The 13,412-nt window shown below is 39.6% G+C and overlaps 1 protein-coding gene across 1 annotated transcript; it reads right to left on the bottom strand.

The window, feature by feature from the left end:
* Positions 1–971: 971 nt before the first annotated feature.
* On the bottom strand, positions 972–11,799 carry LOC108796375 (GMP reductase 1-like; the record flags this gene model as incomplete). The annotated part of the gene is made up of 3 exons (XM_018567844.1): positions 972–1,433; positions 4,044–4,203; positions 11,757–11,799. Coding segments are annotated over 3 exons (384 nt in total), but the record flags the coding sequence as incomplete, so codon positions are not given.
* Positions 11,800–13,412: the final 1,613 nt, after the last annotated feature.

Here is a 13,412-nt window from a genome sequence, read left to right as displayed (position 1 = left end):
ATCTGCCTACATCCACTTTCAGGGTACTAAGCTGCAGGGACTAGTTTTTCTGTGACTTTAGTGCTGTCAAAATTCTGTCTAAAGCTGGCCATACACGTGCCAATTTCATTCATTCAACCTGCAGGCTGAACGTAATAAATTGACATGATTCCTCCATCAACACAAACAGGAATCACCGCTGTCTGCATTGTCTGCACCTGTCAGAATACCCGATCAGAGCGGGCAGCTCATTGGCTGCCAGCTCTGATCGCACAGAGATTTTCCAGCCGGCTCCATCGATCAGCTGATCGAGGAATGCCGATTGAAAGGGAACCAACAGCCCCACACAATTACATTAAAAACGTCCGAAATTCGGCCAGTGTATGGGCACCTTTAGAATGATTTTTATAGGCTTAGAACATGAATTTCTGCTATGGAGAAGGTCATATGGAGTAGAGGCAACTACACTGGTTCTAAGGCTGTGGGTAATACTAACAAATGAGTCATTGGTGTTTATTAAATCTGATAGGATATTACAGCATCATGTAGTTAATAATGAATATGTTACAATATGGTAGCTTTGGCACTTTTGTGAAAACAGTATGTAATAGGCTGGAATTTTTAAAATTTTAATGGTAAAATTAGCAGTGATCAGTTAGGGTTGGGAGGAAAAGGAGTATAATGGCAAATACAGCCCTATTCGTGCAAAAATGATCACATTCTGTATATAGGCAATGCATAGAATATTTGAATAATTTCACATGTTCTTTAAATAAACATTTACTATTGTACATTTTAAGGCCTCAAATGTCCTTGAAAGGCCACCAATAGGTTGATGTAACCTAAACTATTTTTGCGCTTAAAAACATTAAAGTCCTCATAGATAGAATCTTTTCATAGAAGTTGATCCATACAATAAATATTGTCATAATATCTAGTTCTGAATTAAAAATTTAGATTGTAAAACAAGTAAATAAATAAATGCAGAGCAAATCAATGTTAAATATATTTCAGTAAATAACATTAAAAAACAGTAAACTGTTGGCTATTATTTTCCTTGTGTGATATGAAAATGGAAAGTCGTCTCAAAATGGAAACCAGAACCCCAGAACAAACCAGTAATAATAATAAGTGTTGTAATCTGTTGGTACATCAGAATTATATGCACATCTGTAGTGAAATGCCATCACTGAACAATCACTTCTCCAGTTTTAAAAACTAGGCGGAGGTCTGTGATTAAAACAGTACAACAATAGGATATACAGTTATTCTTTTAGGAGAACATCTGGTTGAACTGCTGGGTGACACGGATAAAAGTCGTCCGCCTGCTTAGCTCTTTGAGTTTAGCCGCACCAACATATGTACAAGTAGACCGCAGGCCTCCTAGGATGTCTCGAACAGTGTTCTCCACATCTCCTTTATATGACACCTCTACAGTCCTGCCTTCAGAAGCCCTGAAACACAAAAAAATGTAGATGTGATTATTAAGCAGTTCACAATATTGGGTTGTTTGTCTACAACTTGATCTATTATAAAGCTGAACTCCATGTAACACAAATGGGAGCTGTTTTACCTTCCAAAGGACATCTGACCTAATGTTTTTATCTTCTGCAGTTTGGTACCACCATCTTTTCTTCCCCAACTCCCACAACAGCATTCTGATACATTTATCTCTCTGTCACTCGCCTCTCTCCTCCTACATGTACATTCCTTAAACTGCAGCATACCTGACTGACCCCTTGTACTGCTTCTCACCCTTTATATTAAAGTTCTTCTCTAGAGTGGACTTTAAAAGGCTGTTACCAGGTCAAATTCAGGTACCAACACAGATTGCATTAAACATTTTATAGATTTAATAATAGAGTTGCATTTATATCTGCCTAGAGTTCAGCTTTACAGATAGCTGGTATTTTTTGCAAGCTGGTCATCTGAATATTAATGTGTTAACCCAAAAAGTTGAAAAGTTGTTAGTGGTCATCTGAATATATTGTTCATTTTAAACATATTTGGCCCATCCAGCACTAGTCCAGTTGCATTATAGGACATGGTAGGCAACCTCCAGCCCTCCAGCTGTATTGCAACTAGAAATTCCATGAGGCATCGCAAGACTCTGACAGCCATAGGCATGACTCCCAGTGGCAGATGCATGACACGATTTTTAGTTTCACCACAGCTGGAGCGCCGGAGTTTGCTAGAGGAGCATAATAATAGATGCAAATGCTGAACCTAATTTTCCCCACATCGCAGAGCACAAAGCATGCCATGGTTGGACTACCCATAGTTTTGAAAGCTGTGTTTTTAATGTCTACTTAATGAATACAAAGGGGTTAGAGAATAGTTTCTGAGATGGGAAAAAAGGGCATCTCTTTTCAAACACCCTGTCACTTTATCCAAAACGGACCCTTTTATTACTTTAATACACATGCCATACACATATACATGATATACACATACACATGTATGGTATATACATCAATAAGAACATTTTTCAGCCTCTATTGCAGTGAATCACTGTCAAGATTTTCTGAGATCCATTCTTCTCTGATCCTTACAATGTTTTTTCACCCCAAGAAAGCATATGGTAATTACAACTCTTGCTAATGACCATGCCTCAAAAATGTGCACGTGTGGGAAAATAAATCACTCTAGTAAATTAAAATCTAATAGCTTCTGACTCAGTATTCAGTATTGAGTCCGCAGTCTTTAGTATTTGCACAAGACTCTCCTAGATGCTGGATAAGGGAATACATTAGCTAGTGAAGTACACAGCATCTAACTGGCAGTTCCTGCGAAGTATCATTCATGACAGGCTGAGGTGCAGAAATAGGATTTGACACTTTCCTTACACTTTGCTTCTACAGAGATGTAAAAAAATAAACCCCCTGGGGAATGTATACTATACAACAAGCTGCTTCTTCACCTAATTATCCCCTTACAGTTTGTCATGTGTCTGGTCTCAGACTTCCACAGACCACACTATACTTCTACTACATACTTAAACTTTAGCTCTAAATACTATAAAAAGGCAGTCCAATAGAGAAGCTATACAAATACGGAGATGGAACCTGTTGTCTGTTTTTCCTGTTCCTTCCAGCCAGTAGACAATATATATGGATAACATTTCAAAAAATCCATTCCATTAGTACTTATATCCAGTCACATGCAGAGGAAATAAGTAAACACGAATTTGCTTTTCACATAATTGGATAATTTAAGTAAAGATTATTTGCCCCTTTAGTAAAATACTGTAGCCTTAGTCCCACAAGAACCTAAGTGTATTTGAAACTGGCAGTTTGTAGCATATGTTGTATGATGGCTTTCTTATTACTGTGAAAGAATGTATATATATGAAATTCTCTCTCTTCCATCTTGTTTTTGATATTCAGCCATTTTGTCTCTTTTTCTAATGGAAATAACTTGTTTTAACCTCTGCAATTAGTCAATTAAACCGTAAGCCCGTACCAGCCTCAAGCTAGAACTAAGTGGCCTATTCTGAAGGTCATTTTGTAGATGATAGGGCTGCTACAACTAATTGATAATCGATATTGAGCATCGTTGTCAATGATTCTCATTATTGATTAGTTGTTTCTGATTAGTTGATTCAGCTCAGCCACTCCAGCACCCCACATTTTTGGTAATTGTTTATTTATATAGTAAAAAATAAAAAACCCCAGTCGTGATTAAATACCACCAAAAGAAAGCTCTATTTGTTCCCAAAAAAATGATAAAAAATTAATTTTGGTACGGCTTTGCATGACGGAATAAATGTCAATCAAAGTACCGCAGTGCTGATGACTGAAAAATGGCCTGGCCAGGAAGGGGGTTTAACACCCCAGTCTCCTATTAAGATGCTGCGGCATGACCTTAAAAAGGCTTTATAAACTGGTTTAATTTGGGCCGATTCAGCTGGAATCAGTTGAAATCGGAAGCCCGTAATGTTAGCTTTCCATTTGTACATTGCCTCTGTTACTGCATCCATCTCTTCATCAGATAAGATCCCTATTTTTACACTCCTAAGACCAAAAAAAAATCTGTACTAACTAGCACATGATTTCGCGTCATACCTGTATTCAGCTACTCCACCAGCATGTTTCTTCATTGCTGTGTCTGAACTCATGCCATAAAAAAGCATGACTTTTTTGCCATTCTTTTCTATAATTTCTCCAGTGCACTGATCATGTCCAGCTAGCATTCCTCCAAGCATTACAAAGTCCGCTCCAGCCCCTAAACAAACAATAGGTAAAATTACTATAAAAAAAGAAATGCAAGTAATAACACTAAAATAACTGCAAAAAAAGTTTTCATTAAAGGAGAATTATGAAGCAAGTGATTTTCACTCAGGCTCATAATCTGAGCCGACCTGTGACAACGAAACTGTCGCAGGTCGGCTCAGTAGATCGGGAAGTGAGCGAACACATATCGCTCACTTTTCGATCTATCCGTGCAGAGAGCCGTGTGTGACTGTCACACATGGCTCCCTGCAGGGATTCCCCCCCTCCCCTGTCCGATCCTCCAGCGCTGACTGGCGGAACGGACGGGGGATTGAGCGGGTACAGCTGGCTCTGCCTCTAAATAGGCAGAGCCAGCTGTCACTCACGCAGCTGGGTGGATCCAGACAGCAATGTCACCATCCGTTCCGGCTGCGGCATCTCAGTATACCGCGAGCTGTAGCTCGCGGTATACTGAGCTTTAGGTGACGGGAGGACGCTACTTTGTGTCCTCCCGTTACCCTTAGGAGAACTATGGGGAAAAGCACTGACCCCATAGTTCTCCTTTAAAAGGATTTTCACAGTTTACAACACTCCCTATGGCATTAAATTAAAAAAAATGGCTTCAAGTGGGCCAAGCAAGCCAGGTTCTTTAGTCTGCTCACATGTATACTTCAGCTCTGAGAGTCTTTGCAGATGGTCTCTAGATAGATGTGTAATGCATTAGATATTTAGAAAACTCCATGGACATTTCCTTGTGTGTACCTTTTCTTGCCATGGCCACTTTTGCATGGTAAAAATAGTCCAGCTTATTAGTCCAGCCTTAGTTTAAAGCCCCATTACACTTTTACATGAACACATTAGTTTCCCTTCATGTTTAAGTAAATCAAGTAACTAATACAGAGTGATACTGGACATCCAGATGATGCAAAGGAGATCAATTATTCTGATACAACATGCGTATATGTACACCTGATGAAAATTGAGAGAAACCTGTTGTATCAGACTTGAATATACCATTTGCGTATCATCTGGGTTTCCAGTATGTTCTTTGTATACTGTATACTGTAAGCTGCGCCAACCAAAGATGACTAAACACAACTGGGATGCCTAGCATGCAATTTTTCATTGAACCAAGTTTATAACAATATTATAGCCTCTCCCTTAAAACATAATATTGTTGCCACTGATCTCATAAAAAATGTTTGAAGAATAAACATATAGGGACTCATAAAGTTTTACTTAGTTAAGCATTAGATCATTTTACAGTTTTACAACTGGGCTCCTTCCTGAAAAGTATAACTATTATCCTTTGAAAAACAAAATTATGGGCAGTTAAAAGTGTGTATGAAAACTATATACAAGAATAAAATATAAAGCACCTATTCTATTCTATGCACAGGCTGCTGTTCAGCCTAAATGTAGTCCCATCACACAAGGAAGGAACCTGTTTTGGGTTGAACCAAAAAGAAGGATACAGCAGTTTGTAAAGGACGAGTGATATTGTGCAGTACTTAAGTCTGACTGTTTCGTTTCAAATATTAAGCTTGATTGTAGATTTGGAAAGCAGAATTGATGTGTCCATACTATGGAAATATTAGCCAGCAAATTAAATGTACCTGAGCACTGAAGAATGAAAACTGATCAGTATGTAGTAAAACATCCTACAACCGATTTGCCTACATTTGAACTTTTCAGTTAATTCCCCCACAAAACATTAGGAGCCATTCAGATTATACTGATGTAAGCCAGGTTTGTCCAACACCACAGTTCAAAAGTGTTGATTTTCTGACAGTCTAATCTAATATGTCCTCTGTTACTAGTGTGAAAACAATGATGTTGATTTACTAAAGGCAAATAGGCTGTTCACTTTTCCAAGAGCATTTGCACTTTGCATTTCCCCTTAGTTTACTGAACGAAGTGAAGTTCTGTTGACTTTTATCATCAATCATGTGCAAGCAAAAATAAAGAAAATTTTTATAATGCACATAATTAGGTATTCTCTGTAAAGTGAAATTTCAAAGCATTCATCCAACTATGAAAAAGTTCACCTGCGAAGTTCAAATACGCTATTAGTCCTTTTTTGTTTGCTTATTTTGACAAATAAACAAACCCAACTGAAAACTAAAAGGACTAATGCTTCACTAATCAGGCCTTTTAATACAAATGTGGGGCTTACTGTAGAATATTCCAAAGTTGGGTCTTGGGAAGAGACAAATTAAAAAAAGATAAAGGGGTGACAGAGGCTAATATGATTAGACATGCAATTACTCAAAGAACTTGTCCTCTATGGGGGTGTATAAGTATATAAAGTCATGGAAATTCGGTATTGACTAAACACATAAACATAACTCAACTAAATAAATGCTGGGTATGTATACCAAGTCATAACATAATGGTGGTCATTTACATTACAATGAGAAGTGTTATCTCACACACTGTTTTTTGTTGTTTCTGTTAGCAAAATCTGAAGTACCTCTTTGAGTCTTTTTTCATACAGTTGTAAATTCTCAGTAGAATATCTAAATCAATTTCCTAGCTTTGCAGCAGTGAATTTCTGACCGACAATGAGATTTGTCTGAGCAAGGCAGCCCAGGATTTGTGCCAAGGAGCATTGTCAGTAAGGAGAATGCAATTTATACATACAAAATACTGTTTTCTAGAGTACAGAAAGACATTACGATAGAGAAAATACAGTATGTTATACAACATATTAAAATATAGATGAAGTTACTTAAAAGTTAAGACGATATGACAAGACAATGATTTGTCGGTTGTAATAAATAAATATACTATTTTAGGGTGATCATAAATAAGCAGAATGACTGGCTGTGTGACATCTGCCTGTCCTTCCAATGACTTGCACACTGGAAGGACACACTGTTACATTCTTTCATTTCAACTGAAGAGCGGAAGTTGTGCACATTCAGAAAGCTGTGTATCTTTTACTCAATAGAGTGTTCCAACATGTTGAAAATAGTGATAAGTTATTATTGCATTTCTACACGGCTCGACTATCACAAATAATTCTTGAATGAGTCAGGACACATCTCTCTATCAAGCCCAAGGAGCCATGTTCACATATTGAAGTCAATTTGCCAATACAGTGATATAAATCTAAAAACTTAATAAATCTAAAATCTGAAAACATAGGATTTTTGACGTACTTGTAGAATCCTTTTCTTGGAGTACAGGACACGGATAATCATGATGGGTGGTTTATATACAGTAGCTGCACCTTCAGGTGATTGGACACTGGTCAAAACAGTTTTAAGCCTATATAACTCCTCCTCCTAACACAGAACCTCAGTAATTTGCAAGCAATGGTGCCACAGAGAAGATAAAAAGGGGGGTCCTGTGTTCTGTACTGTACTCCAAGAAAAGGATTTTACAGGTGAGTCCAAAATCCTATGTTCTTGTTCGTACAGTACAAGACTCGGATAATGGCAATTATGGTTGAATTGAAGGACATGTAAAGACTCTCTAAAAAAAAAAGTTTAATCGGTAGGATGGTCTAATCATGTACAAAGTGGCAAATTTCAACAAAAGTAGGGGCAATTGGGTTTTCTGACTAGTTTTGGGGTGCCCAGACCTCCTAGTTATCTCAGTGCAGTAGTTTTAAATAGATATTACAATCAGTGCATTATGTGTTTAGTAAGCTGTAACATAGATCAGAAGTATTAGCTTTGAAGAGTTAGATGTTTTTGGAAATCAATAACCTCTAAGAACATTTGTTCAAAACTAACCCAAAGGCTGCATGTAAATTAGCCATCTGATCTACATAATTAATCCATGAAGGTCCTCGACACAAGGGGTCTGGAGATGAGGTTCCTCTGAGCAGGAAGTTCAGGATGTATTGTATCCTGTACCAGGGCACAGTCAATCACCTCGGCACCAGCAATTTGGGATCAGTCTCTGATTGCTAAAACTCCAGGTACAGTATACAGCCTTGTGCTAAGAGTCAGAGTGTTCAGAGTTTACTCCAGGAAGAGACATGGAGCTTGCTGCCCTATGAATTGCTGCCCCTGTGACCCCCATGGATTTAACCCATACTGTGCCTAAGATTTTTGCCCTGTGACTCCATGGACTTAACTCTTGCTGTGCCTAAGATTGCAGCACTGTGACCCCATGAAACATAACCATTACTGTGCCTAAGATTGCTACCCTGTGACCCTGGACTATATCCTTGCTGTACCTTATTGCTGTTTACCACTTTGCTGTGCCCGTATTGATGCCCTGTGAATCTGGTCTCTATCTCTACTCTGCCTTATTGCTGTGTACCCCTTATTAAACTACCCCTCAGCCAAGGGTCCTAAAAAACATTCTCAATCTCTGTGTGTGTTCTGTTCCAACCACCCCTCCAGCTTTAAACCTGCCTATGACATCTAGCGTGATTTATGGGGAGGTTGAGTCCAAAACTGGCCATGCATGTTGCAATCTTATTGCTCAACCTCCTTTTGATTTATCGGCATCTATGCAGTGGCAGTGCAATACTTACCTGATTGGATATAAATGAAACTGATTGCTTAGGTAGCCTTTTGTACTGCATACACTATAACACACTACATAGTTGTTGGTAAAGCTAAATAAGATTGTGCAGGGACTGCATGAGCATATTTTAACGTGAGTGTAGTCCACTGTTTCTGGAAGGATTCTTCCTCTACTGTACTAAACACAGCAGACAAATTTTTCAGAAGGCGTGATTACGTTAAAAAGATTGATCAAGATTTTTGCTGCATGCTCAAGGCATAGTGGGTACTGTAGGATTCTTTAGTGGAGGTAGGAGTGTCATTACTTAGACTTTAGAGAGAGGACAAATCTCCACATGGGGTGTGCTCAGATTCAGATGTTCTCAGGGCGTAAGAAGGCAAATTCACTTTTAATTTATCAATCTATACCAATAAAGGCATCTGCGGGCAACATTAGTTACCAACCAGTATTCAACAAAGTAAACTGCTTTTGTTGACCTTTGCATGCATTCTTTAGACCTACAAAGATTTCAACTTTACACTATGAGTAGAAATGTACAACATGTATATATGAAAAACCACCAAAGCGCAGTTGATAAGATGATAGTGTTTTGGTTGCAAATGGGGAAATCCCGTCCGTGAATTTAAAGAGGATTCTACAAACCTAATGTCATATTGAAACACAAATAAGTATTGCTCTTTTATGCTGCTTTCAACATTTTTAGTATAAGAACAAAGACATTTTAATGGTGCAATCATACCTCCCAACCATCTTGGATTCCAACGGGACTGTATTGGATGTTTAATATAATCCTGGCATTCTGGCAGACTCTGTCCTACAGTAGAGTACTGGAACACTTGTCACAGTAGTTGGCTCCACTGAGCACATACTGCCGGGTGGAATGATCTCATGCTTGATATTATGAACCTAGTTTTGCCTGTGACATCTATGCACAGACAGTGATTGGGACACTGCACAGGAGATAAGTAAGGCTATGGGGGGAGGGGACACACTGACCACCAATGCCTTTAGGGAGAGGGGGGAAACATTACTGACCACCAGTGCTTTTAAGGGCTTTTTCACATGGGTGCAATGCCTTGTACAGCATGCAAAAGCACGTTTGGTGGTTCCCCCCACTAACCACCAATGCCTTGTGAGGGGGTATTCTTCCTCCCACTGATGTAGATACTGGGAGGGGGATTTTTCTCACATACACTGACTATGGGAAATACTTTTACCCACTGATCACATTTTTTTATTTTCTTCCACTGAGCGGCAAGATATTTTTGCCTTTTGCAATTTGTATCTTGTGCTGTGTGCTCCACTTCTGATCTCTGCATTCTCTTACCTAAGTTGCATATTACAACTACTAACTGATGCGCTCTATTTGTTATGATGTATGTTATATAGTTCTGACTGCTGCACTTTGTAAGCTGTGCTGTATAATACATACTCCTGACAATGGTGCTTTTTGTCTCAACAGTTGATAGTTGCTATTTTGTACCCAACTATTTTAATGATGTTCTACTTTAAGGAAAGATCAGACAAAGTCTAGCTGTTTGCTTATATTCTGTGCAGAGAAAGGCATGTGTAATGAAAGAGTTTCAATGTTTGCACTAAGGGATATGTACATTATGTCTGTAAGACTCTCAATTGTGCCACTGTAATTAAGAAGTATTTTTTGAGTACAAGGAATGTGGCGTAAATATGTGTGATGTATACTTCAACTAGGCTCGAACTATATTAAACCACACCCAATATAGCATAATTTAATCATGCCCACTTTTCACTACACACGCTGCCGATCCTAGTGTGTCCATTGCTCTGAAGTTCTAAAGTTGGGAAGTGGGAACGTTTTCCTGGATTATCGAGATTTCTTGAGGTGATAAGGCCACAGAAGCCAAGCCTGGGGCCTGGCTGATGTCTAAGGGATCCAGCTATAATCTATACGCACATGCAGAAAACCAGGTGGATAGCACAAATGACCAGAGCTGTGCACCTATCTGTCACTTCACAAGGGAGGATGCACTTAGTTGGTTTCTGATGAGGCAGGGCATGCCAATACAGACAATGCAAATGGGAAAGTTTCTCCATGGGGGGCACATTGCTACCTTGCTTAAGTCCCCATTCCACCTTAATCCATCTCTGCATATAAACACTAATAACTAAGTACAAAGGAAAATGTGTTACCCATGGCAGCTGATCGTTTGCCAACCAATCCAGCATAGCTTCTGAGGGGTGTTTGTTATACCTTACTCTAGACTAAAACTGCTGAATGTCAATCCTGCATTGCACCCATGTGAAAAAGCCCTTAAAAGCACTGGTGGTCAGTAATGTTTCCCCCTCTCCCTAAAGGCATTGGTGGTCAGTGGGTCCCCTCCCACCCATAGCCTTAAAACCTATCTCCAGTAAAAAAAAAAAAAAAAAATGCCCTTACAATGGAGCTATCCCTTATTGCAAGAGTTAATTGATTGGTAATGTCTAGAGGATCTGTGAAAAGGACCTTTACTTACCTGCTCCCTGGGCAGTCGGTACTCACCTTAACTTCCCTACAGTCCAGATTGTAGACTGTCAACTGGTGCAGGGCTATAGGCCCTAAAATGTATGTAATGACATTGTCGGGCCTCCAACCGACAGAGCGGAAGGGGAAACAGGCTGAAGGTACCGGTCTTAGAGCCTGTGAGAGCGGGGAACAGATAACCAAAAGCCATTTACATAAGGGGAGGTTTTATTTCCTCGCACTAAGGTTTAATGAATGCCAAATTCAAGACATTATAAAAATGCCCCTAGTGTTTTGGATGGAAAACTGAGACAAACCTTCTAAAACGAAGCCTGTTGGACGGTATATATCATCGTGGACACCATGGCAGAAATATCTCCATCTCCTGGTTGTCTAGTAGCAGAAAAAAAATAAAAATGCTGGGAGTATTTAGGGTGGGTTCGTGTATATGTGTATAAATAGATTTGTAGATAGTGCACTTTTCTATCCACAAGTAAAGCTTGCAACTGGATAATGTCTTGGGGGAAGCTAAAAGGAAATGCATTATTCCTAATAACACAATCTGCTGTACAGGTGTTATATGCTGTCACACAACTCACCAAATGCTTTGGCGACATCTCCTGGACAGCTGCAGCCTCCATCCTTTAAACAAGATAAAAATAGAATCACTCACACACCTGTATGTGTAAATCATCTCTCTTTTATAGTTGGAAATCATATTCATATAAGGATGTAGCATATTTATATACCTATTCCATTATCAGAATAGTGGCTGAGATCACATCAAGGTTGAGCATTTTCATGGAATACTGGCTAGGAAGGTCTTCACTAAAGAAGCAGAGCATGACATGCTACAGTTCATTTGATAATATTATCTGCTACAAAGACAGTGGCTTTGTCACAGGAGTCAATTAGCAACATGCGCCTGCTTTAGATCCAGTTTTAGATCTGCATCACCACCTAGTGGGCAAAGCAGAAAATTGTGTGTTTCCCTGGAATTACTATTTTGTAATATTTGGCTAAGCCATACAGTTAAATGATGTAATGTTACAAAATGAAAAACCACACACCCTCCATATGAGCAGCTGGCTAAAAAGTTCTGATCACAGCTGCTAACATAAGCCAGGAGATATTCTCCCTAAAGAAAATCATTTTGTAACACTTTTTTCTAAAGTTCTTAGAAGGTTTGCCATATACTGTGTATATATGTATATATATATATATATATAAATAAGTTTATTTTGGTCTCATCAGACCACAGGACATGGTTCCAGTAATCCATGTCCTTAGTCTGCTTGTCTTCAGCAAACTGTTTGCGGGCTTTCTTATGCATCATCTTTAGAAATGGCTTCCTTCCGGGACGACAGCCATGCAGACCAATTTGATGCAGTATGCGGCGTATGGTCTGAGCACTGACAGGCTGACCCCCCACCCCTTCAACCTCTGCAGCAATGCTGGCAGGACTCATACGTCTATTTCCCAAAGACAACCTCTGGATATGACACACATGGCAGACGAGGCCATGTGCACGTGTGCAGGTAAGAGGAGCTAGGAAGGAAGGAAGGAAAGGAGGGGAGGGATACAGCCCTGACCAGCCCACCTGAGACCCCTTCAGAGCCCACCATAGACAGTCTCAGATGGGCTGTGCAGCATCTATGGTGGGCTCTGCAGGGTCACTCTCAGGTGGGTCCAGTGTTCAGCGTGTCACTAAGCCCAGCGTCCAGCGGCACGGTGGAGGGGGGCCGGCCTAAAGCCAATTTCTGATGGCTGCCCTGAGCCTAGGCCATCTTTATGTAGAGCAACAATTATTTTTCCAGATCCTCAGAGAGTTCTTTGCCATGAGGTGCCATGTTGAACTTCCAGTGAACAGTATGAGAAAGTGAGAGCGATAACACCAAATTTAACACACCTGCTCCCCATTCACACCTGAGACATTGTAACACTAATGAGTCACGTGACACCGGGGAGGGAAAATGGCTAATTGGGCACACTTTGGACATTTTCACTAAGGGGTGTACTCACTTTTGTTGCCAGCGGTTTAGACATTAATGGCTGTGTGTTGAGTTATTTTGAGGGGACAGCAAATGTACACTGATATACAAGCTGTACACTCACTACTTTACATTGTAGCAAAGTGTCATTTCTTCAGATGATATAATAAAATATTTACAAAAATGTGAGGGGTGTACTCTGTATTCTGTGAGATACTGTATGTATACCGTGTTTCCCCCGAAAGTAAGACCTACCCCGAAAAT

This window comes from Nanorana parkeri, unplaced genomic scaffold (assembly GCF_000935625.1).
Source record: "Nanorana parkeri isolate BGI_ZX_2015 unplaced genomic scaffold, ASM93562v1 scaffold1102, whole genome shotgun sequence".
NCBI lineage: Eukaryota > Metazoa > Chordata > Amphibia > Anura > Dicroglossidae > Nanorana > Nanorana parkeri.
The sequence above is the reverse complement of the archived record's forward strand: the minus strand, read 5'-3'. Positions and strand labels throughout refer to the sequence as shown.